This window comes from Eubalaena glacialis, chromosome 1, assembly GCF_028564815.1.
Source record: "Eubalaena glacialis isolate mEubGla1 chromosome 1, mEubGla1.1.hap2.+ XY, whole genome shotgun sequence".
In the NCBI taxonomy this organism is placed as follows: Eukaryota; Metazoa; Chordata; class Mammalia; order Artiodactyla; family Balaenidae; genus Eubalaena; species Eubalaena glacialis.
The window spans coordinates 226959851-226986254 of NC_083716.1; the positions used below are offsets into that span (position 1 = coordinate 226959851).

At 40.2% G+C, this 26404-nt stretch overlaps 1 protein-coding gene across 2 annotated transcripts in view; it reads right to left on the minus strand.

Moving 5' to 3' along the window:
* Positions 1-14991: 14991 nt before the first annotated feature.
* Positions 14992-26404, minus strand: part of DOCK10 (dedicator of cytokinesis 10) — a 279468-nt gene continuing 268055 nt past the window's right edge. For both annotated transcript variants that reach the window (XM_061205474.1, XM_061205466.1), the window contains exons 51-56: positions 24845-24991; positions 22781-22991; positions 21369-21559; positions 19355-19455; positions 19040-19178; positions 14992-15252 (exon numbers count right to left, since the gene is read on the minus strand). In XM_061205474.1, coding sequence (XP_061061457.1) covers positions 15136-15252; positions 19040-19178; positions 19355-19455; positions 21369-21559; positions 22781-22991; positions 24845-24991 — 906 coding nt within the window. In that variant the 3' untranslated portion in view covers positions 14992-15135. The remainder of the gene's footprint in view (positions 15253-19039; positions 19179-19354; positions 19456-21368; positions 21560-22780; positions 22992-24844; positions 24992-26404) is intronic.

A 26404-nucleotide genomic window follows, 5' to 3' on the forward strand; every position in this document is an offset into this window, starting at 1 on the left:
AATATGGTGATAATTTTAATTAAAAGAAAAATGCTTTTGTGCAGGACAAACACATTTCTGGGTGGAATGTGGCCTGTTGTCTGGGCTTGCAATATGTGGGCTGGATGATCTCTAAGGTTCTTTGAGTTCTAAAATTCTTTAATTTTCACATATCAGGAACAGATTAAAAATAGCAAAAATAACCAGGGTCTGTGATCCTATTTTGTATTGTGTATTGCTCAAAATTATAGGCTGTTGTCTTGGTTTCATGAGAATGGATCAAAATGACTCAGATGTTTGACATATAGACATTATCTCCTTAAGCACTATATTTATCTTCAGTGAATTGTACTAAGAAAGATTTGTGTGACAACTCAGATCACATTTGGGATGATACATGGCTCTCTGTAGCAAAACCCACTGTCTTTTATTTGATTCCTCAGATCTGTATTGAATTTCAGCAAAATTGAAGAGAAGAAAAAATCAGTTCATGTCTCAATCAATTTCATGAACTAAAAGACAGATGAGATTTCTCTTTTGGCTCCAGATTTGCCTGTCCCTGCAGAATTGTTGGAGAATATTGGTGGTTGTCTGATCTATTCCATCAGAATTTTTTCCTTTTAATAAGAATGCAGCTGTGATTGACATTTGCTCTCCAGCCAGTAGCCTTCTTCTTTTATTTCTTTCTTTTGTTAATAGAATGTTGATTTCCCAATTAGCCACTCCCGTTGCAGTCTTAGTCTAGTGATTCTCAAAGTGTGCTCCTCAGACCAGCAGCGTCAGCATCCGGAAACTTGTCAGAAATGCGCATCCTCAGGTCTTGTCCCACGGGATTAAATAATTCTGGTGCTGCTGACCCACCCCACAGCTCCAGGCCTGATGATTTATGCACTGTGATGGTTTAAGAGTGAACATATGATCCAGGTCAGTGGTTTTCAAATATTATGGTAGATCTGAATCACTTGGAGGGCTTGTTAAAACAAAAATTGTTGGTCCTTTCCCTCAGAGATTATGATTCTGTAGGTTTGGTTTGAGACCTAAGCATTTTTAACAAGTTTCCGGGTTAATGCTGGTGCTGCTCCTAAGAGATGCTGATGATCACACTTTGAGAACCACTGCTCTGAGTTCGTGAGATTAAAGTCTGAGAATTTTGTTGAAACGCCACATGCATCAGTTAGCTGATGCTTCATAAAAGCTGTGTGAAAAGTACCCCAAATCTTAGTTGCATACAACAATAAGTACTTATTTCTCTTTTACGCATGTGATCACTGGCTGGTATCTGACTGTTTGAGTCTGGGTTTGGCTGGATTTGGCTCCAAGCTTCAGGTTTAGCCAAGCTCTTCTCCATGTGTCTTTTATCCTCCTTGGTCCAATGGCTCCTCAACTCAAAGCCTGGTCTTCTAAGAATAAAAGTCGAAGTGCAAGTGCCCAGGTCCCACTGTGCAAGCTTATTATAGATCTAACTCAGGTCAGTTACATCTACTAATATTCTATTGGCCAAAGCAAATCACATGATCAATACCAACATCAAAAGCTCTCACGAAAGTTGAAGGTGAGATAATGAATGTTTACTGAATGATAATCTATCGTATCTGGGAAAAAGAGCTTTTTTTTTTTTCCACTGTTTTTTTTTTTTCTCTACTATTTTATTTTATTTAATTAATTTATTTTTTTAACATCTTTATTGGAGTATAATTGCTTTACAATGGTGTGTCAGTTTCTGCTTTATAACAAAGTGAATCAGTTATACATATACACATGTCCCCATATCTCTTCCCTCTTGCATCTCCCTCCCTCCCACCCTCCCTATCCCACCTCTCTAGGTGGTCACAAACCACTGAGCTGATCTCCCTGTGCTATGCGGCTGCTTCCCACTAGCTATCTATTTTACGTTTGGTAGTGTATATATGTCCATGCCACTCTCTCACTTTGTCCCAGCTTACCCTTCCCCCTCCCCGTATCCTCAAGTCCATTCTCTAGTAGGTCTGCATCTTTATTCGCGTCTTGCCCCTAGGTTCTTCTGACCATTTTCTTTTTTTTTTAAATTATTTTTATTTTTATTTTTAGATTCCGTATATATGTGTTAGCGTATGGTATTTGTTTTTCTCTTCCTGACTTACTTCACTCTGTATGACAGTCTCTAGGTCCATCCACCTCACTACAAATAACTCAGTTTCGTTCCTTTTTATGGCTGAGTAATATTCCATTGTATATACGTTTCCACTGGTTTTTTAAGCTAGTAAGCTAGAGCTTTGGATCTGTTAGTGGCTGACTTTGCAGCCATATAGGAAAAGATTGCCTCAGAATAAAGTCAATAAAAGGAAAGTCAGAGCTGAAAGCTGAAGAGAGATAGAATCCTGAAGATTCAGCCATGTTAGAAACCATTTCTATCACTGAACTTTTTGTTAGGTAAACCAATACTTCTGTTTTTTCTTAAGCTGTTTCTTGCAACCCAACATCCTTAAGTCCATAGCCATGTATGAAATATTTAATGATTACCTTTCACTTTATAAATCTTCATCAATCCTTGAGACAATGGACATTTCAATAAATATGATGTTTAAGTTGTGTATTGAAATGTTTGTTTGCCAAATTTCTCTTAGTACTGTGGTATTCTAGAAGTTTGATTCAAAGTTAAAGTTACTGCAGTAGAATTTGTTTTTAAGCAAATACTTTCAATACCCTATAACATTTTATTTGGTCATACCTCAAAGGATTAGATAAAAGTTAAATAGTTAAGGGCCATAGGTGACCAAAAGAGGACTTTATATCTTCTGGGGAGTATATTTGTTAGAAATACCATGATGATGCTAGTAAGAACAATGCTGGGTTAATGAGATGAATTTTTAAGTTTTCTCTCCAGAAATAGGTATTCTAAGACTGGCATGGCACTTCACCATCATCTTGGACCCAGTATCTTTCTATATTTCTTCTCTGCCATTCTTAATGTGTGGCTACCAATCTTTCCCCAGGGTCCAAGATTGCTGCCAGAACTCAGGCTCACATACCAGGCACAAGGGAGGAAGTGAGGAAGAGCAAAAAGGGTCCAGGCCAGCTACATGCTACCCTTTTAAGGTGCTTTCTAGATGTGTCCCCCAACAAATTCTACCTGTACTTTATTGGCTAGACCTTAATCAGATATACACAAGGTTGGCTGAGAAGTATAGTCTTTTTGGCTCAGTACTTTTATCTCCTGCATAAAATCATGGTTGTGTTATAGAGAAAGATGGGTAGAACTTAGGGAGCAGCTGGCCATCTCTGCCGCAAATGCCCATTTCAGAAGTAAACAGTGAAGCATCTCTGATGGAAGTCAACATAAAATCAAAAACCGACAGGAGGCCAACCGAAATGACTATAGAAATTGAATACAAACGTATCTCAAAAGAGAATTGGAAAATGAAGTGCAAGTAGTAATGGGTTAGGGACGGAAATCAGAATGGTCACTAGAACTCCAGGCAAAGGGAAGATGGTGAAAAATACGTTTTCTCAGGGTTTAATGGACACAGTTTTTGGAAGAGAAGTAAATGTGAATAGTTCAGTTTATAGAAAGGTGAACAATTGAGAGCGAAAAGAACTTTTCAAATAAAACAAGTCAAAGTGTTTTTCAGCAGGCTTTATCAGACTCAGCTTGAATGAAATATCTTTAAAAATATCCATTTCTGGTATACCTGACGCCACATTCCCTATGCAGCCTGCTGGTGATAAATCTGCCCTTCAGAATAAACTTCCTCGCCTAGCAAGGATATGTAATAAAGGCAATGCTAACATTTGAGTTTACTCAGAAGATACTTCTTATTGTAAAAACCTGCAGCATTTAGGTTGAAAAACATCATTATGTGAATTCCCTAGAGTGAGAGAGGGTAGGCAACAGCATCTCTCTAACCTCACAAGGTATCAAGGACTGTCGTCCTCCAGGTGATTGGGAACATTCTCAGAAAGGACATCTGATGACATGGGGGCAATGTCTCCGTATGGCCAGTGTGGGCAGGATTTTGGTTTAGGTTCCAGCAAGTTCAAACAAGTGGTAAGTGGAAGAACAGCAGTGGACAGGCAGACAGATCTGACCACAAGCTAGTTCTGCTTTTTGTTATATTCCATCATGATATTGAACCAATTTCTTCATTTCCCCGGACTTGCATTTCTTCATCTATGAAATGATGATAAGGATACCTATTCACAGTGGTGCTGAGAAGATTAATGAGACCATGTAGGTAAAGTTGCTTAGCCTGGTGCTGATGGTGGACATTCAGTTAATTCAAACGCCACTTCTATCCTTGGCCCTACCCTTCTCTCTTTCTCCTTTTTCTTTCTCTATTCTTCTTTCCCCACAGACTTCAAAATCTCCTAAAGCACCACAAGGAGGCACAGCTTAAACATCAGCTTACGTAACAGTAGGTTCCATGTAGCTCGCTGAGTTACGCCAGGGTAGAGTAGAAAGCCTCCTGGCTGGAAGTCCTGCCATTATTCTGAGTAGACTGTGCGTGTGCAGAACTATATGCCATCAATCTATTTACTCCAATTTGTAGAATACGAGCTGCTTTGCGAAGTTCATTTTTCTATTCATTTCTTTCTTATATTTTCCACTTGTGATTTGCATAAGTTCTTGCTCTCTAGTCAAAATTATTATAGTATTCCCTGTGTGTCTGTGTGCACACATGTTAACTTTCAGAATAAACCAGAAAATGAATAGTTTACTTTAGGTTTTCCCTGTTCTCACTTCCCCATGTTTTCATGATTTCCACTTGGACTTTGTTTTACATTTTTCACAATAATATGTGCATACTTTATTTATTTCACAGCATTGCTCTGAAAAGCTATCAGTTCCATTTATTGCCATAGTTAGAGACAGTTTTTTGGTGTAATTACAGTAAATTATTCCTGTGAACATTAATCAGTTCAATGGGTCTCCAATCTCAGGTTCTGAAACACACAGCAGGGCAGTGTTATACATCTGTCTGGTTCTTACATAGCTTCTAGGCATTTTTAATACTATCAAACCTCACATCTTCCTAATGTTTTTCTGTCACTAAGGATGACCAAGCTGATCCTCTAACAGAGAAGGAAAATTTGATGCTAAATTATTTTTGATATCACTAATTGAAAAAAAAAATGCTTTTCAGCAAATAACTATTTCATCCAGCTGGACTTTAGAAAGCATGCCTTTTCTGTATTCATATCCTTTGTCAGTGATCATGCTAATTTCACTTTTGTCTTTTATGGGCAATTTCAGAGGGTTTATCCAAAGCCAAACCAATAGGTAGCGTCTTTCTTTAAGGATACAGGCAGATAATAAGTAGTATTTGTGCACTTTGACAACACTTTCTGAGTACCTACAATACGGTGTGCACTATGCCAGCAGTCTCTGAAAAGAGAAGATGTTTCCCTGTCCTCAGCCATCTCACATAAAGGGAAACCACCTGGGACTTCCAGCTGGTATTATGTGTTCATTAGTGACTATGTATGAAGGCAACATGAATTACTCATTTTCTAATTTATGCATTCATTAATTATTCACTTATTTCAATCATTCTTTTAATAAATATTATTTTAAAATAATTTAAAGTCATAACCCCTAACTTCCCACTTGGGTTGCTTGTTTCGTATGATATTAATAATTATAATTCACAGATATTGAGTGTTTATTGTTGCCAGGCTGTGTGCTAAGTATTTTCTGTTCTTTCATTTAATCCTCTTAATAACCTTGCGAAATCAGTGTATTTATTATTGCCATTTTACAGATGATGAAACTGAGGTTTGGTGAGGATACTTACTCAACACCACTTAGGCAATTAGCAGTGGAGCTGGGGTTCTATATTGCTCTGGAGCCCATGCTAAAAACCACTATGCCACTCTGATTTAATATGGTATGAGTAGGGAAACTAAAGAGTCATTAGTCAGTGTGAAATTGCTCAAGGAAGTCTAACCTTAAGAGCTTTTTTGATTCATTTGCTTATTTGTTCACCCCTGTATCCAGCCGGTGTTGACTGAGACCCTTCTCTATGCTGGGCGCTTTGCCGACCCTCCGGAATACAAAGGCACACAACATGCAATCTTTGCCTTCAAGGAGTTACATGCTTGGATTCAACTATTTGTTTTCTGTCTCCCTCTAAGGATTTCTCTTTTGATTACTCTTGAATCAGGCAACATCTTAGCTCTATGAGTCCAGGAGGTGGTGTTTGCTGCTGACCCTTGGCAATGGACTGCTACAGGAAGTCTTTCTGATCTGATTTAATTGCATATTCAAATGTCAAGATATCACAGTACAGAAAATATAAGTGGGGAATTCTGACAAGGAAAACATTATTTTCTAATTCTTAAAAAGAGACTATGCTAACATTTAGACTTCAAAGGGCATATCACCTGATATGATAAATAGACAACCCAAGAAGTTGCTAATTCCAATAGAGAGATGAAATTGATTAGAAGATAAAGCATAATTTTTACCCAAGATGAGCGCTGCACTCAAGGCCATGTCTGAGGTGAAAGAATGGGGCAATTATCTGTAATTCCAGTCATGAGCTATTTCTACAGCCTCCAGAAGAGGGAACTGAATTGCAGCTACACAGCCCTCCAGGGGTCCTGCATTTTTGCCAGAGACATTCTCAGATTCTATTGAAAGGAGTAGAAAAGTTGCATATTTGATGACAGTGGAAAAATCGATAGTGACCAGAATATTAACACCTATTATTCAAATTTAAGACATCCTGTTTTCTTATCAACAACTTGATAAAAAAATCCAACTTTTAATGAAGTGCATATGACTAAAGCCAAATGGAAGCTATTTTGAGAGGTGTGAAACAATGTTGCCATGAAATCTCCCAGAAACAAACAAATGCCTCATGGTATGGGGGCAAATGGGAAACCTCAGACTCCCCAGGGCTGGTGATCTGTCTGAGAGTCAGGAAAGTGTTGGCTTACTCTGCTGGGCTAGATTCATTTCCATTTCATGCATTTAAAAAACATCCCATTTCATTCTTGCCAGATGTATGATGTTAGGAAATCCCCGTTCCTGGGGCGTGGCACCTACCCATCCCCTCTTGGGGCTCTGACTCACTCCGTGCAGGACCAGCAGTAGATAGGAAAGCAAGATGGAAAAAGAGCTTTGTTTCTTTGAAGAGAGTCTCTGACTCAGCACAGTTACACACTCAAGTTACACTATAGAAGACAGTGAATATCAGTTTATAAAAGGCTGTTATTGTTCATTCTCAACTTTTCCCAGTAGTGACTATAAAAATCCATAGTATCAGAACCAAGGTCTCTCAAAAAAAGAGTATAGATTGTTTTGAATCATCATTAGCATCTTGGGCTTAAAATCCTAATGGAAACAGTTTCTTTCTGGGAAGGACTCTTGTTTTCAGCCCTTCTAAATGTTAAAGGCAAAGTATGGGGCAACGCATTTCCCAAATCCTTTAGTTTAAAAATAACCAATTCAATAAACCTCAGGCAGCAATGTCTTTTGCTCAGCTGTTCAGAAGGGAGAGGCTGAAAACTGGAAACCACTTGATAGATTGTGATGGGTCAATTTGACTTTCGGAATCCAAAGGGGTGTTTTTGAGCTGAGGTGGTTAAAGGCCTCTGCCCTGGCTTGGGTCACTGGCTGGAAATATTTCTGTAGAACACTCCAGAGTCTTTTCAAGCTAGATTTCCATTTTACTTCACTTGTGTTAAACAGCAAAAATTCTTTTTTGTTGCTGTCATTAAATTGGTTTAACTTGATTTCTAGAACTTTATTTTTATTTCTTTAAAAGATAATTGCTCATCCAAAGGGAAAAATAACATTGCAGAAGATAAGTCCCATAGAAATCCAAAGGAACTCACTAATTTTCATGCAAGTATTATGAAATGGACTTTCTCACTCGTGGGCCATTCTGTTCAATAAAATATCCTGCAGATGCCACTGTCTTATTTGTAACTTTAAAACGTCAACCTATCCTGGATTTAGTAGTTACAGTTGTGTGGCTTTTGATGAAATACAAGGAAAGTCATGAGCTTCAAAAGTAAATATTCTTTATACATTAGGAATATATACAAGAAACAATGGCTTTATAGTTGGGTATTAATATTAATGATGTAAGAAAATTGCAAGCAGATGCCCCGGGAGAATTCTTGACATTAGTGTTATTTAAAGCTATTCTTTGTAAACCTTTGCCCAATTACTCAGGCTCAATCACCATCACCTTCTCCAAATGACCTTCATGAACCCTATTTGGGCATGTTTTGATTTATCTCTCACTCCTTATCCCTCTCAGATCAACTTTATGTGCTGGCTGTAGCGTCTCTCTTGAGACTTGTGGTTTATGATCTCTCCATCAAATTATTCTTCTCTTACCTCCCATGCCCAACCACACGCGTTCCCTACAGGAACATCAAGGGGCAAGGGGAAGGCAAAGGAGTTTAGAGCTTTTATGGGAATTTCTTTATTTTGCTGATGTCTCCCCATCTCCATTTTCACCTGGAACACTTTAATCACGCGTGAACCCAAACATATTTATCTGCTTATCTGTTCTCTCTTCATAGCACTTCCTCTCATGTGTCCATAAGGAAATTGACACTTATCCTGTTCCATCTCAGGCAAATGAACTTCTGGTCAGGATGGGACTCTGTTCTCTAAGTAGACCATGGATCTTCTTGTTAAATCTTGCGACATAACCAAGGTGGAGCTGCAGAGGACATGCCAAGGGGGCTCTTAGATGCCAACTGTTAGCACTTCTTAAACTTATTTTCACCCTCTTAGAAAATTCAAGATCCCATATAAACTTTCTCATATTTTCAAACTTCTCCTATTGACACTATACACATGTGGCGCTCTCAGTAGCCATCAGACCTTGAATGTTGCCTAAGGATCAGGAGAATCAGATGCTGATTGCTTTGGAATGATGTGGGAAAATAGAGTGACCTGCTAGGATTGCTAATTGAAAATTTTCAATGAACATATGCCGTCTATGTACACCACTCTACAAAGTACCCACACATCTGTTTTTTGCATTTAATTTTCAGAACCACTTGTTCGGTAGCACTCATGACCCTCCCTTAGAGAGTTAAAGGGATTGGCCCAAGGACATACCTGTTTGAGCCTTCAGAACATAACCAGGTGTGGTTCTTTGTAACTCATTTACTACTTCACTTAGATATGATTTAACTGAATGTGTTCAGAGATGACTTCAGGCCCAGATAGAGATGATGGTTTATTTAGCGAGATGGTGGACAAGGATGTGGGTTGTGGAAGAACTTCAGTGGCAGACTCTCTGAAGACCTAAAATTCCAACAACTAAAAATTCATTCCTTTAGATGTGGTACATACATACAATGGAATACTACTCAGCCATAAAAAAGAATGAAATAATGCCATTTGCAGCAGCATGGATGAAACTAGAGATTATCCTACTAAGTGAAATAAGTCAGAAAGAGAAAGACAAATACTGTGTGACATCACTTATATGTGGAATCTAAAATATGGCACAAATGAACCTATCTACAAAACAGAAACAGACTCATAGACATAGAGAACAGACTTGTGGCTGGCAAGGGAGGGGATGGAGAGAGAGGGGTGGACTGGGAGTTTGGGGTTGGTAGAGGCAAACTGTTACATTTAGAATGGATAACCAACAAGGTCCTACTCTATAGCACAGGGAACTATATTCAATATCCTGTGATAAACCATAATGGAAAAGAATATAAAAAAAAGAATGTCTATATGTGTATAACTGAGTCACTTTGCTGTACAGCAGAGATTAGCACAACATTGTAAATCAACTATACTTCAATAAAAAAAAAATCATTCTTTTGAGTTAAAGATTGTCCTTTGAAGATACTAATTTTCCCAGGAAACAATAGCACTCTTTCCTATAATCAGTCATTGGATCAACAGTTTGAGGCAACTTGATATTAGCCTGTCAGCAGGTTTCACGCAAGGATGGGAAATGCACAGGAACTGGGCAGCCACTCCTAACCCTAACTCCAGTGCCCAGCACATCACCAGTTGCCCGTACCGCAGGAGCAGAGGTGGTCTCACGTAATCCTTCTCAACCCAGTATCCCAGGCAACAGCTTCCTTTTTTTTTCTTTTTCTTTTTGGCTGGTGGCTTGTGGGATCTTAGTTCCCCAGGCAGGGATCAAACCCACACCCTTGGCAGTGAAAGTGCAGAGTCCTAACCACTGGACCGCCAGGGAATTCCCAACAGCTTCATTTTGATTGGAGTTGGTATTTGAATTAGACTCCACTTGGAAGCAAGACAAACACAGATGGAGAAGGGGGGTGGATTCTGCTTGAGGAAGACAGGACTGGGTGGAGGGCTCGAGCAGGGACTGCAGTGAGGTGACATTAGGTCACTGAGTGGTGGGGAGGGCACGAGAATACAAAGGAGCTAGGAGCAGAGAGGAGTGGGGAAACTTCCAAATGAAAAGATCGTGTTGTTGATAATTCTGCCCGAGTTTGCTCCTACAGATGTACGTATCCAGTGCCAAGTACTTCAGTGGCAAACCCTGCTGAGGTTGAGAACTGAAAAGAAACCCAAAGCAGTCAACACTGATATTTAAAAAAAAAAATCCCCTTATAAAAGAGATTCAAGGACACTCATTCCTACAATGACTTCTGGCTCCAAATCCATCTTCCCACAGTCTACTCTTTCTGCCTCTGCTCTCCATCCCCTGCCCGAGCATTTTCTCTGGAACGTCTCCATTCCAACAGAACTTGGAGAAATGACTCCAGAACTCCGAAGTGCAGGCCAGTAGTTTGAACTGCCAACATCGCAAAGAAGATTAAGACACAATCTGCCTTCAAGCCAGCCATGGCATGGTTGGAAAGAAAATGCAGACACTTGAAATGATAACTGACAACATAATTAAGGAGAGTAGAACAGGTGACGCAGGTGTATGTGCCAATGAAGGGCAGGGAATGAGAAATCCAGATGAGCTGGGGTCAAAAGCAAAGCTTCTGGAAAATCTATAGACTTGATCTATTCCCCCTGAGAAATTTACATGCAGGAAATGTACTGGGAATCCACGCCTCTTGGGAATCCTCTTCAAAGGATGTGTGGGCAGAAGGGCTGAACTGTTATCTAATTACAAGTTGCTCTCAGTCAGAGCTGGGGAGCCCTGATGGCCCTTCAGAGTCATCTTGAACTGGGGCAATGAGGCCAGGCCTTTGTACCTCCCACCATCAACCAGTCATTGAATGTGAGCTTCGTCTGGGCTCACATTGGACAAGAGGAACTCAGTTGAGAGCCATCAGCCCACCAGGAGAGTGAGAAGCTGGGGGGATGGGAGTCTCAGCCCTGAAGGGTGGCTCTGGGTGTCCTATCACAGTGGCCACCACGGGTGTGAATTCATCTGAGTCCTGATGTATATGGGTAGGGTTTATACGGTTGGAGAAAAGCAACCTTTCAGGTGGAGGCGCAAGGTTTTTTTTTGTTTGTAAGTGAGCAGAGCAATGTGGTCCGGTGAGGGGTGTGCGGAGGCAAAAGCAGGCAGGACGTGAACCTGGGAGGAGGGGAAGGGGCTTCCGGCAGAGACTCTTGAATGCTCCTCGTGCCTGCACGTCATCATTTTCAGAACAAAATAGCACATTATCGGCATATAATATGATACATATTTGCATATATATATGATTTTTCACTGATACAAACATGGGGGGGAGGATATGGGGGCCACTTGTAATGTGAGCAAATTTAAAATTTAATTTAGGGTCATTTTGTCACGTTCGCTTTCAAATTGGTTTCATTGCCTAACTGCTCATAAGCGTACTGAAATTTTACATATATGTATATATGTAAATATTTTTTCTTTCTTTCTTTCTGGAGTTTGACTAATACTATAAGATGAAAAGTCATCAGTCTGCAAATATGGTAAAGTCCTTCTGCAGAGCCACGTTCAGGTTATGAAATCTGATACTTCCCATACATACTCTCCATCTCTTCAGAAGGAAACAAGTTTATTGGTCCATTTGTATTGTTTTCTAAACGGATGTGAACACAGAATAGGGACATATTATGGGAGGTTTGGATATTGGGCACTTGTTAATAAGGTAGTTGTTGCCAAAAATGAAGGGATACATTAATTTTTTTTGCAGTCTGGGCATTGTGCACTTTGAAATGAGAATGGAGAGGTAGCTACTGAGTGGGATGATGAACGGGTGGGTGGACAGAGCCAAGACTGAAATCCCAAGTACTAGATCTACTTATTCTGTGTTGGATACCTTCCAGGGTAAATCACAGGAAAATAATGTCCCTTGTCTTCTTAGTTTCAGTCTTTCCATTTGAAGAACTGGGAGATTTGCTACCATTTTTTTTTTATAGAGCTTATTTTGATGAGTTACTAATTAAAGTAAAATGTTGTAGATTGTTTTGAGAAAAAGGTAATATAAAGATGCAAAAGAACATAAAAGAAGAATTCAGTCTTGGTAATTCGCAATCAGGTCACTGGTTTATAAGGCATTGTCCTCTGCAAAGTAAATATTTAGGGGTGGTTAATTAGCACAGGATGCGGTAGAACGCTTATACCCTTGTATGTCTAAGAATTATGTGGTGCTGGGTACCACTTCTTGGGGTTTCTATTTCAGAAGGCTTGATAGAGCTCAGAAATACGCATTTTAGCATGGGACATGCCTGATGCTGAAGCAGATGATCTGCTGTCCACATCTAGTAATCACTACACTTTGACAGTCATAAAAAGTTTGAACTGCGGTCTGCACGTGCCTATGGGATCTAGGCAGGAAACATAAATAAAAGTGGCTGACGTGGCGTAAGTCAGTCAAGGCCTGCTGCAGACTGTGGCAAAGAGAAGAGCACCTGTAAAGTGATCAGTGGGGTCTCAGTTTTAACTGATTGTTGTCAGGTGGGCATGTGAATCCAGCATTACCAGAGAGCTTCATTTTTTCACAGATACTAGAAAGCTGGAATTTTATATAAGTCTCTGAATATTTAAGTGTTGGTATGTACCTGAAAAAAATTAAAGACACTCTGTGTGACAGATAAAATGCATCTGTTGGATTCAGTCTCTGAGCAGCCAATTTGATGCATCTGGTCTAAAGAAGGAAGGAATAGAAGGCGCTGGGATTTGCAGGGTGAGTTCGGTGTTGTTAAAGCACAGTGGTCTTAGCTGATTCTCTCTAGAGCGGCTGACCTTAAACTTCTTGTACTATGAACCATTTCAGGGGCAAAACACAGTGAAGCCCTCTAACATATGGCTGTTTGTGATGCAAAAAATAGAATATTTGGCATTTAACATGAGTAAAAAGATGTATTATTTTCGATTACTTCCTTAGAGGTTTTATTTTCAGATTTGGACAGGCGACCTAATGCTGACGGTGTCCTTAGGGCAGGGGGGATGGGTGGGTTGAGATGGGCATTCTTTCCTTCCTTCCTTCCTTTCTTTCTCTCTCTCTCTCTCTCTCTCTTTCTTAACACAACCAAATGTTTTTCTCACTCAGACTCCATGTCCAACAATGTTGGGGGAGTGGTGTGAGTGTGTGTCTGCTCCTTGTGGTCATTCGGGGACTCAGGCTGATGGAGTCTCCATCTCCTGTCCTTCAACGATGTCTGCATCAGGCGAAGGGCTGGGTCAGAACCACTTACTGGCTTTTAAATATCTGCCCGAAAGTGACACATGTCACTTGGGCTCACATTTCAATGGCTAAAGTATGGTCAAGTCTAACTTCAAAAGAGGCAGGAAAGTGCAATACCACCACAAATTTATAGAATATACAGATGGAATGTTTGTGAAAAGTCCTAATAATTATCACAACCCTCAAGATTCTGATTCATTAAATCTTCTCCAAATCAGTCAAGTTATCTCCTGGGATTGGAAATCCCTGGCCTGTCTAGTTAGGAGGAACTGTCCAGATGAGGCTCAAGTCCTTTTCCTGACTTCTTGCTAAGGCATCATAGGCGGTGAGTAGTATGGTCTGAAAGGATACATGCTCCCCAGTGTTCTGCAGCACTGTTTACAACAGCCAAGACATGGAAGCAACCTAAATGTCCATCGACAGAAGAATGGATGAAGAAGATGTGGTACATATATACAATGGAATATTACTCAGCCATTAAAAAGAATGAAATAATGCCATTCGCAGCAACATGGATGGACCTAGATATTGTCATACTGAGTGAAGTAAGTCAGAGAAAGAGAAATATCGTATGATAGTGCTTATAGTGGAATGTAAAAAAAGTGATACAAATGAACTTATTTATAAAACAGAAATAGACTTAGAGAACGAACTATGGTTACCTGCGGGGAGAAGGTTGGGGAGGAGGGATAGTTAGGGAGTTTGGGGTTTACATGTACACACTGCTATATTTAAAATGGATAACCAACAAGGACCTACTGTATGCCACAGGGAACTCTGCTTAATATTCTATAATAACCTAATTGGGGAAAGAATTTGAAAAAGAATAAAACAAAAACAAAAACAAAACCCCCCAAAACGAAACAAACCAAAAAACGTTGTGAGTAGGATTGCATTCAGCAGAGGGCCAGTCCCATGAACCACTTTTAGTAGCAACTTGCTCACTCTTCAAGAGGAAACCAAATGCAAAGTAACTGTATTTTTTATTTCTATTAACAACAAAAGGCTTCCATAATTTCACATCTCATTGCTTTTAAGAGCACATATATTACAAATAAAGAAACTCCACAAACTTTAAAGATTAGTATTTATCAACATTTTTGTACACATACACAAATATTTTAATATAATTGTATCTGAAATGTTATTCATATAATTTTAGCACTGTCATAAGTATTAACTAAAAAGTTTTTTAAATTTGGTAAAAACCATATATTTTACAATCTTCTATTTACATCTGAAATATGCTCAAATGTTAAAAAACATTCACTTTGACCTTTAAAATATGTGTATGAGGACTGGGTATTGAACATAATGTAACCGACAGCAAACTTACAGTTGGCTTTTGAGCTACACATTCATTGGAATTTCATAGCAAATATTCAGCTTGGCTTGATCGATGCTGCTCAAAGAAAAAAAATATAAGAAATGTGCAAATCTGGAGGCTGGCAAAATTCTCAAGCTAGCGAGGTAAAAACAAAAAATATGAACACCATAAAAACTTCAAATAAATTAAATGTATCTTTCTCTTCCCCGAGATTAGCTGCAAATTCAGAGAGTTCTCTTGGAGGCGTGTCTGACGTTGCAGACTCTCCCTCAAACTTCTGCACTGGGTGAGACAGAGACGGTGGGCAGAGAGGGAGCTGCCTTGCTAATTACTCGAGTGCAAGTTTGCTCCACTCCTCGCTTTGATGGGTCGTCCTGGTACGTAATCTTGGGACAGGAAAAAACATATGTGACAAAACAAAATGATGACAGAGAAGTCTGTGTTAATATCTCCAAACACAAAATTAAACCCAGAACAGTGATTTTCAAAAATTCCCTACAGGAAATCTGCAAATGTTGAAAAATGCACTTATCAAAGCAGATCTGAAGAATTTTTTCCCCAGCCCATGTCTCAGCCATGTTGACCAGATTTAAAGTAGCTTTCCGATACTCTTCAACTATCAGATATATATTTTTAAATGTCTGAATGAACCTTATGAATGTGTTTGAGTAATTCTGGAATTTTATTTTATTTGCAAAGTTTGTAAACTGTATGGTCAAAATCCGCCCCCAAAGGGAAACAGCTGAAGCCTCATTTAAATGTTTGCATTAATGGCACTATAATACAAGGAAAAAATATACCTTGACCTGATTTTACTTTTGAAAATAATGTTAATACGCCTAAATCATACTTTCCTGTCAGATCTGTTCAAATAATGATATGTGAACACAATAAAAATCACAGAAACCCCAGGCACCTCTAAAATCTCTGTGCAGAAGAGACTTAATGAATATTTAAAATTCTTGGTTATGACAATTTTCCCACTAACTTCCTGCATTACCATGCTTTAGCTCTACTACTCTTCTGGGATGGAATGGTCGCTCTGTCCCCACCAAGCACCTGGCATCCATGTATCCTATACTACCAATAAGTTCTCCTTTTGATCAATGTCTCAAGTTCTGCTTAAATAAATTGGCAAACAATGTATCAAAAGAAATTCTAAAGGCAACATGCCTTTGGATCTCACCTGCTTGGCACTGTAATAGAGTAGATGTGTTCCTTTCCCTGTATTTTATATTTGATATCCATTACCAGCGTTGACTTCACTATGCTGTCATCCTTCTAAATGTTGAAACAGACTCTGAATCAGCATCTTACGCTTCATCCAATAGTTACATGTATTACTTTGGCCTCCATCAAAGGAGGTTTTTATGGATTTTGGCTGTTTATAAAATAGTGCGGCATTCTGACTGCCTGTAAAGGTAATTACTGCCTGCCTGTCACTTTAGCAGCTGATGCTGCTCCATCTCCATATCTCCATTTTACGCACTAGCATCCACTTAATCCGGCTCCATCTCTCTCCTCATACTGAAGGTTCTTTCACTAAGTAGTGGCTTCAGTCTTAGCCTTTTAGCTAAGACTTTTCTGGACATTCTTGGAGTGAATTGCATAATCAATTCTGTTTCTGTTTTTCTATTTCTATGTTTGTCTATCCATTCTAACTCTGTTTCTATGTTTTAAAAGTTTTATGGTAGAATTTTTCTCTTCTACTGTTATTATACATGTACCTGTTTCCAGAATATGTGGATGAGTATCTAGGTATGTAAAGGTATTCATACATTAAAGATTACGGTTCATTCATGCATTACAGGATTATGCTAAAATTTGACTACCCTTCCCTCTGCTAGAGTTCAAACCCAAACATTATGGTCAAATGCTTTATTAAAAAATTGAGAAAAGAAGCAAACACATTTTTTTTGTTATAAATCTGAACTGAGATAAATACCCAGTTTTTAAAAATACTTTGGACTTTAAGGACCCCTATCCTTTGCTAGCTATTTCTGATATTACAGCCAACTCAAAACACTTATCAATGGTTGTCATGAAAATAGCTTATTTTGCTGTAGATGACTTAGAGTTTTGCTACGGTTAATTTAAATTTATGATTGATAATCATCAATTAAATAGTTAATTTAGAATATCCTCTACAGAGTTAGAAGTTAGTATTTTGTCCTCATTCTAATCTAAGGTGGAAATGTGGAATGGCCACATAATAGAGTAAATCGTTTTTAAGGAAAACTTTTTCTTTTAGGATATCGTGAATGTTGTAGTCATTGTGCCATACATAAAAACCCATGTGACAAATCCCCATAGAAGCTCAGGACCAGGAGAAAGTTTGTCTTTCCTGCCAACACATCTATTTCTTTTACTAAATAACAGGACCTGTGTAATGCATAAGTTTATTTTCTTTGCATCAGTTTCTAGAAAGCACAGAGTCAAATTTTGCTTCTCTTAGCAAAGGTTTTCTGGAAAAGAAATTATTTTCCTCTCCTCTTAATCACCTGGTCCTTGCCTTTGTACTGTTGTTTTAGCATTTTGAGGTATAATGAATCTTTGTTTTGGGTCCAAATGAGCTCAAATGTATTTCAGAAGTTGACAGAATATACATTTTCCTTTTAAAAGCTAAGTGGTTAACTTTAGCCTTTTCATTTTAGTAGGCTTTTTAATTTTCATATTGACCTACCTTGAAATGGAAATAAAGTTGTTCTAATTAAGTAAACATCTAGAGAACACTAGTCACTATGGAGGCGTCTGAGAAAAATGAAGAGGTAGACCAGAAGGCCACAAAGGACAGAGTAGACATAAGGAAAGAAAAACATACCACTTTTGCTTACAGTACTGAGGGAGATACTAGACACAGAGGAACAGAAGCTGTATAAACATGGACCGCGACAGAGCTGCCAGGAAAAAAAGAGAAAAGCATTTTTGCCCAAAGTTTCAAGGTCAGATGCAAGTCACAGTTGGAAACAAGCATTTCTTTGCCACCTATTCCACCTTTCAGATCCACTGTTTGTTCTTTTTGTTTCACTCTCCGATTTATGATTTCCCCATGCTGTTAAGGCGTTGCTCCTGAGTATTTAATTCCCATTACCCCTGAAAAATTCCAAACCAATACTTCCACTAGGAATCCTATCCAGGGAGATTGTTTTCTTTGCAACATAAGTCAATTAACCATTTCTTTCTCTAACTGCTATGGAGAATTTAAAATGCGGGTAGAAGGAGATGGAAAAGAAGAAAAAGGAACATATGGGAAATGCAATTAGAATAAAAGATGCATATGACACATTTCATGTTTTGTTATAGTGCTAGGCCACTTAAGGAAAGGAAAGGGAACTGATATTTAGTGAATGGCTACTGTGCATGAAACTCTTGGGAGGTTAACTCAAGTTCTCCCCGTCAATTTTTCTGGAAAGAACACATCTAACTCCTTGAGGGGACCATGGGTGACGAGATGTCCAGGTAGAGTGTGAGGGTTCACGGATGCTGGGAAGTGGGCCAAAAAAAGCAGAACTTGGCTTTCGGTCGCTTGATTCTCAGTATCCCCAAAAGTACTGTGATTATTGAATGTCCACATTTTGTGCACAGTCTTACAGAACATACTGAATACATGTCAGAAATCATGGATGACTTGCTTGTGGGGTGGGGGGTTGACTTTTATTCCACTTCTGCATATTTTCCAGAGGCAGCCTTGACCATTAAAAGCCCAGGACCCTAGTCCTGGTGTTCTTCCTGAGTATGATGCAGAGACCCCTAGCCGCAGAACTGTGGAACTCCACATCCCAGCCTGGGGATTGTGAGGTCCTGAATCAGGGGTGCTGGGAGTGGCAGCAAACTCTAGCTGGAATGCCACCAATGTTCTTGGTGTCTAACAGGCATCATCTGCTCTAGAAAACCAACACACATCGTTTGGATAAACATCTCTGAAAACTGTAGATAGCAACTGGGTTCTCATCTTCTTTTCCTACAGATTTTTCTCCAACCTGATCCCTCTCCTTTGAGACGGGGGATGTTGTGCATGGGGGAGAGAACAGCTCAGGAACATGGTGTTCATGAAAGTACAGGGATTTCAGCAGCAGGAAAACAAAGAGACTCTTTCGGGTCCTTCTGGCATTGGGGATAAAATGGGCACTTTCTGTGAATGGACCGCTCGGGCTGCCCCAGGGAAAGCCTCACCTGCTCATTCATGATTGCTGAGAGTTCGCTGAGCATGTCCTTATAATGGGATCTCAGTTCCTCCTGGTACTCCAGCTGGTCCTCCTTGATGAGGCGCTCATTCACATCCAGGGCCTGCCCACACGCATCTGCAAATTGCCTTTGGTGACAGCAATAAGCAAATTAACAGCCAGAGAAAGCGGCAACTCAAAGTCAGGCTGCTGATACACTCAGCCACCGAGAAGAGGGTCGGTCAGGTGGCTTCCTGGGGCATTCATTCATGACTCCCTGTCTGAAGGGATCCAAGGAAGCACAGCCCAACAAAGAAAATCTTACCTGAAGATTGCCTTCAAAAGCTTTACTTGGTTGTCAGGGTATTTCTTTGCGTTGGTTTCTTCAAGAAAAGCCCGTGCATAGGCCATTGGCCCGGCATTAACCTATTGGGGAGAAGAGAATTGGCTGAGGATGGTCCCACCTCCTCCATGGAGCCTTCTCCAAGGCTGGAAGGAGTAGCACCCATCATGTGGCCCCTCAATTCTCTCACATTACCTTGTAGTCTACTAATTTGTTATCTGTCTTATCTGCTGTCTCTCACCTGGTCGATGAGCTACTAAAAGGAGGCATTTGAATTCCACACTTCATTGCCATCCTTCCCCAGATTCAGTCACGTGTGCACCGTGTCACATTTTGCCACACCCTCATTCTGCTAGCACTGTTATTTTCTTAATAACCTTGAAAACTAGAGTCACCTTGATTGACTTAAATAAATTTAACATCTGTGAAATCAAATGTTTGCTGTGCTAGTTTTTTCCCTACAAAGATTCAAGCAAATGCATAGCTATTAATAAGAGACATTCCACAGTGGTCATGATCTAGGCATCGCCCTGGGAATCACTGCCTTATTGCATCTCCCTCGAAAGTCTGGCTGAGACTGTGGTCCTAAAGGGACTTCTTAGATTTGCTGAATGAAGGCGCAGTGCCAAGTCCTATTCACGGTCACAGGCATGCGTAGGCTCTCATTAGTGAAGGAGTCTATATTCTTCAGGGCTTACAGTCTTTGCATGTGACTGTGGGGCTTGGAAGGAATAAGGTAAAAGAAGAAGGAAAACCAGTGCTGTATCTGAGGCATCTTCAGATGGCTTTGCCTAGCAGGTATTGCCAGTGTGGTAGAGCGAGTACAGAAAGCTTTCCTTTGTTTCTCCAGATGCAACTCCACCTTCCTGTGCTCAGCTATGGGCTGAGGGAAGCTGTCCCGTTTGGAGTATAACAATGGTGATTTTATCTTCTGGCTTTTAAAAATGTAGTATTATTATTATTATTATTTTGAGTCAGCCATGGGGATACAGACAAGAGGTGGGCGGGGAAGAGGAGAAACAGGTCAGTATCAGGATCAACAGTCCTGAGTTTTCCTTTTGCCTCAGGCTCCCGCATAGCTCTGTGTGGCACTGTTACTGGCTTGCCTTTGTTTAAAATTTTAATACTTTGTTCAATATGGAGTTTTGAAGTTATTTTTGCTTTTTAAAAACATTGCATTAAAATATAATTTTATCTTGATGACTGAGTGTTTGGATGCTCCCTTAATTTTGTGCCCAAGGAAAATGCCTCACTCACCTCACCCTAGTCTCAGTCTTGTCAGGGCTTATTTAGGTCCAGGGCTTCTTCCTTGCAATCCCCCAGCACAGACCATGTCTATCTGTCTGTCTGTCTATCATCAGCTGGCTCTCCCCGCTGTCTCTCTGCTTCTACTAACTCTTCTCTCCCCTGAGTCTTCAGGTCTGGGGAGAGTGACAGCCCCTCACTCTTACGCCCCGGTGCCTGCCCTCTTTGGTTTTCCTAAATACTGCTTGTACTTTTTTCAGAGAGTCATTTGTTACGTTTTCTTCAGTCACCCACTGTGAGCAGGCCATCTGCTTTCCTCTCAAGACCCTGACAGTCAGATAAATACTGATGCACATTTTATGAACTAATAAACATTTTAAAAAGTTTTGTTTTTGAACAGTTTTATAAGGCTTTTCATGACAGAGACTTACAAGAGAGCCATGCTCACTCATTCACTAATTCTTTGTTAGAATTTAGAATATAGAACACAGTTTATGCAGAGCAGATGGGAAAGGATGGTTGAGGAAGAAGAAATTTTATTTCAGCTAAACCTAAGAAAGGCTTATCTTTAGTTGTTTGGAACCATCAACGTGCATTCACAAGGAAACAAAATTTTAAAGACTCAGATAAAGGTGTTGAATGGTATCACAAACCGAAAAATGTCTCTTATACCCTTTGTCAAAAAATTTCAAGGGGCGTTTTGTACCAGGTTCCACTGGCCATGAGTATCTCAGCTCTGGGCGATGCTTACCTTTACACTGACACTTCCTTGGAGTTTGAGCTGCAGTCTGATCATGTCCACTTCTTCCATCGTGCAAAGCTGATTAAGCTCGGAAACTTTCTTGGACATCTCATCAATCGCCACTTCAATGGGATTCAGTTCTGTGCTCGATTGGCTGATGACCTGTATCCTCTTCTTCATATAGGGGAACAAGTGACTCGCTGCACAAAAGCAATACAAGAGCATTTCAAGGTCGAGGGTTAGTGAAGAGTCAAAGGTTCTCTTGAAAGGACGATCCTGTGTCTTTTCTTTGCACACAGACCATTCCATCCTGCATGATTTCTGTGTATGTGAGTCATTTTTTCTCCTATGTTCCATGCTCTCATATACCTCTTAGGAGCCCAGCTACTTTCCCCTGGCATGTTACTCCATGCTTCACTAGCCAACATGTCCTCATTGCCAAGGCTGGACTAGACCTATAGAGTCTCTAAACACTGAAAAGATGATAGCTTCCACCACAACTTGTAATTCAAATAAAAACTAGCCTAAATCACAATCAAGAATGCTTCAATAGACACTGAATAGCATATATTATAATAGCTTTGTTCTAGTTTTTTTTTTTTTAAATTATGAAAGTTCTGGAAAAGTTTACTGAAGGTGAATGTTTTCTCATAGTTTGGATATGGCTGCTACCCACGTATCTACTGCACAATCTAGGACTGCTCACCTTTGAAGATGGCTTGGGTCTCCTTTGTTCAGATGCCCGCGCTCATTTTTCCCCTCAGCCTGCCCTAGGTCCCCCTCTGCTGGGTTCCCATTTCATTTCTCATGCTGGGCTCACCTGAAATTCTTGCTTTACTTGGCTCTTTCTCCTACCAGATGGTGAGCGCCTTGAAGGCAAGAATTGTGTTTTATTTATTTGAACTGTCAGAACAATGCCCGACACCTACAGGCACTTATCGAATGTTTGTGGAATGAAAGGAAGACCAACTCATAGGACAGATCTAGATAGTACTGGAAGGGATGCTGTAGGAAAACCCTCTGCATTCATTTCACAGATGAGGAACCTGAATTCCACGGTGGTTTAGAATCTTGCCCCAAAGCACACAATTCCGAGAGTGGCTAACTCTGCAGTAACTGGGGGGTAGTTTCAGGGAGAGAGGAGAGGAAAGCTCAGAGGGCCTTTCCCAAGACACCAGGACCTTCACCACTGTACGGTCTAAAGGGAAGAGGTGGGTAAAGTGACCCTGTGATAGTTTCTGTTTTGGTTGACTTGTCAAGGGTCTCTGTCTTGAAAGAAAATAAAGAAATGTTCCTGGCAAACATTTCCAAGTCAGCACATTTTGGGTACTTGTCTGCAAGATCGAAGGGTCTTGATTTCCGCGAATCCGGCCTAAGCGAGGGCCCTGCGTGGGAGCACGTGCTCGGGGACCAGCACCTACTTGTCAGGACCGTCCTCCGCTTGCACTGCTCCTCCACGCCACCGTGCTTCTTGCCTGACGGCGTGAAGGGCGTCTCAAAGACAAAGCGGTTGATGTTGTGGTGCATTTCGAAGTCTGTCTTCCGGTCCTCTATTTCCTTTTCCTCAAAGAACGGCGTGACATAGGTCACCTGGATGTAGGCGTATTTGGGGTCCAAATCCTTGGGGTTTACCTGTTTCAACACATTATGGGCAGAGAAAGAGCGGTGAGCCGTGAAGTGCTCCTGAAAGAAAGGTGGGGAACCCTGTATCCCCCCAGCTTGGCGTCCTGAGCTGCCCCTCTCAGAGAAGAAAGGCCCATCACATCATGTGAGAGCTGGGTGAACGGAAAGCCCAGACAGAGTAGCTGGCTGGACTGCGGTCAAGCAGCCAGACGGTGGCAGAGGCAGGAGGGAGCCAGCTCGCCGAGTAGCTGGGGCTCTTTGAAACATAAGTACTTGGCTATGACGTACTATTTAATCTTTTATTTTCTTTCTTTTCTGTACTGAATAGCTTCACCTTTGTCTTGAATCAAGCTTGTTGAGAGTGGAAATATATCTCTCTGTTCCTCTACGATTCAGTTGCGTACCTAGACTGGGACCATCAGCTATGGGCTTGTAATGTGAAAGGAGGTTCCTGGTCTGTTTAGCAGATTAACTGATTACCTATCACACGACTGCAGATATTTTTATTTTCGATTTCTCGAATTCCTTCTCTAATCTGCAATAAGTCATTCTATATAATTTTTAAAACTAACTCTGCTTTGGTGAATAGGCTTGACATATAGCAAGGAAGACAGGCTCGGGGTCCCCCTCAAAAGCCAGGCAATGGCTCTTGCTTTCCTTCTAGGTGGAAGAGATGAGCCTCAGCCTCTTTCTTAATGATTCCTTGAAGAATTTTCAGACTTCTTCCAACTTTCTCCATCCGTTCACCCATCCACTGTTTATCCAGTTCCAGAGATTTGAGGAGGCTCATGAATTGATTTGTAATGCTGCAAATAATGGCACTGTAAGATGGGTGTAACTAACCATTTTACGGATTAAAAAATGGAGACTCAGAGTGACCACCCAACTTCTCCAAGATGGATCGCCAGCTGATAAGTGGTAGCATGGTGGAATGAAGACTCCAGTTGTTCTGACACCAAAATTGGCACTTCTCTCACTGCTAGGAATTGTTTCTGCTTTTCATGTAGGAGGGCCACCATGACCGCGGTTCTAGCTCTGTCCCCCTTTATGGGGAAGGGGTTTGTACATTTCAAGCTAAGAATGATGAACACATTTTAACAATTTCTGCCCAGATCCAACAAATCTAATCTCATGCCCAGACCCCTCCAAATACTAGCTTTGCAAAAGAGGAAAAGGAAAAAAAGACCTTTTTTGGGCCTAATAGAGGTCAATACAGTTGGGTGCAAACCAGCTTTTCTAGCTCCACCTCTGCCACACTCTTCTATACAATCTGTGTTTCAAAGGCCTGCCGTTCTCTAAACACACCTCCCCCTTGAATTCCTCCTGTCACTGCATGTGCTGGCTTTTTAGAATGCTTCCAGCAAACACCTTCTCACCCTACAATCCCCAGTTCAAACATCACGCCCTCTGTGAAGCGTCGCCCAACCCAGAATGAGCTGTTCAGGGAGCCCCCAGCCCCAAGCTTTCCCTGCATGACTTGGAGGAAAGCTCCTCCAGGAAGCCCTTCATGACTGAATAAATACTTTTTTTGCTCTTTCCTCCCAGTCCACCACTGGGCCCAATCACTTTAACCCTTTGGTTGCTACTCAAATGCGAACAACCTACGGGAGCCATGGAGGGTTTAGTAAGTTGTTTCTAAGATTACCTAAAAGTTACTCAAATAAACATGTACCAGGTTTTTGACACCCCCCCTCCCCAATCACCAATCCATCAACCAATAAACAACCGAAACGCCCAAAATAGTTTAGGTAGTTTGCTTTGCATAGTCAGGCAGAAATTTAAAACATTAATGAATGTAGTTAAGAGAGAAAAAAAAATGAAGTTAGTTCTTTGCACTTGCATGAATATTGATGTTCCCCTACCTTATTGGAGTCCTGGATTATCTTCACATTGTCTGCTCCGAATTTATCTGCGTAGAGCTTGAGCAGTCTTTGGGAAATCTCGGAGAGACCTGTCAGCTTAGGCTCTTTATAAATATACTCTTTACCTTCTTCTTCTTCAAAAAAACCCTATGGAAGACATATAGTGAACCGCCAAGTTTATTAGAGAACTCCAACTGCAAATAAGGAGCAAAACAAAAAACATTTACTTAAATATTATAGCCAGTATTTTGGTTGTCATCCAAGCCATAGATTAGCACCCTATAAAATTCAAATTCAGAGAAAAATCAAGTGAAGGAAACAAAATATCATGTTAGAATCAGTCATTAATGTAAATACTGCCTAGTCAGGCCAAAGAGCCTCATGAAGCAACTTACACATATTTTTCTCTATTAGAAGAAATCATTGGTAATACCTTCTTGCATATATTTTAGGGGAAGAATGCCCTCATGTGGTAGCCTGGTGTAGAACACAAAGTATGGAGTACTTTTTGGTATTTTTCAATGGTATTTTTCAAAGAGCAGTATCATTTTTAAGAAAGTCTTGGAAACCAGGATAGGAAATATTAATGCTATAGGGCAGGTAAAGGTATCTAAATGGGTTGATATGCATCCTACATCATCTTAGATGAAAAGCCGTAACAGAAATTACATGTGCTATGCTCGCAAGTACTGTTATTTTTAGTATTTCATCAGGGGTCTGATGCAACTTGGCTATGTGCAATTTCGTCCTTCAATTTACTTTACTAATAGATCCCTTACGTTCTTGCAAAGCTAGACCTTATAAGAGTGAAAGTAGTAAAGTAACCATGTTATCATTTTTATGTCATAGGAGCAAGTAGGTTTTAACCTCTGTTAATTTATTTATCTGGTTTGAAACAGGGGGAAGGGAAGATTCCATTGAGGATAATTGAGGCAATCTTTATAATTCCTTCTCACTGAAGAGACACAGAGGCATTTTTCCTTTGGAATATATGTGACCTCAGAATATTGGAGTAAGTCTGCAGTTTAAGAACCCAAGTGTCTCTGGTATCTTCTGACTGCAGAGTTTACCTTAAGGAAATGACTTCTGAGGGCTGAGTGAAGATACTGGAAGTCATAAAAAAATCTTACCTATATATTTTTTTAAATCATTTTTGGCTATTTAAAAACTACTCATTACGTGTAAAAAAACATGGGTAAAATGTTCCAATGCTGTTTTTTTTTTTTCATGGCTAACGTGAGGCAATCTAAGAATAATGATTAGAGCTCACATCTGTATAGTTCTTTATACTTGCAAAGCACTTGCATCCATGTAAGTCTGTCCATCATGGACAGTATACTTTGTATCATAATTGGGCTGTAACTGAAGACAAGGAATAAGGCACATTCACCAGCACAGTTCTTGTTCAGCAGGTAATTGCTTGTTTCCTTGTGTTTCCCTAATTGACTTTGGGCTTTTTAAAGGCAGGAAAGTATCTTGTTCAGCACTGCATGTCCAGTGTTTAACATAGTGCCTGGTCTCTAGAGAGACATCACTGTACATTAGTTGAATGAATAAACA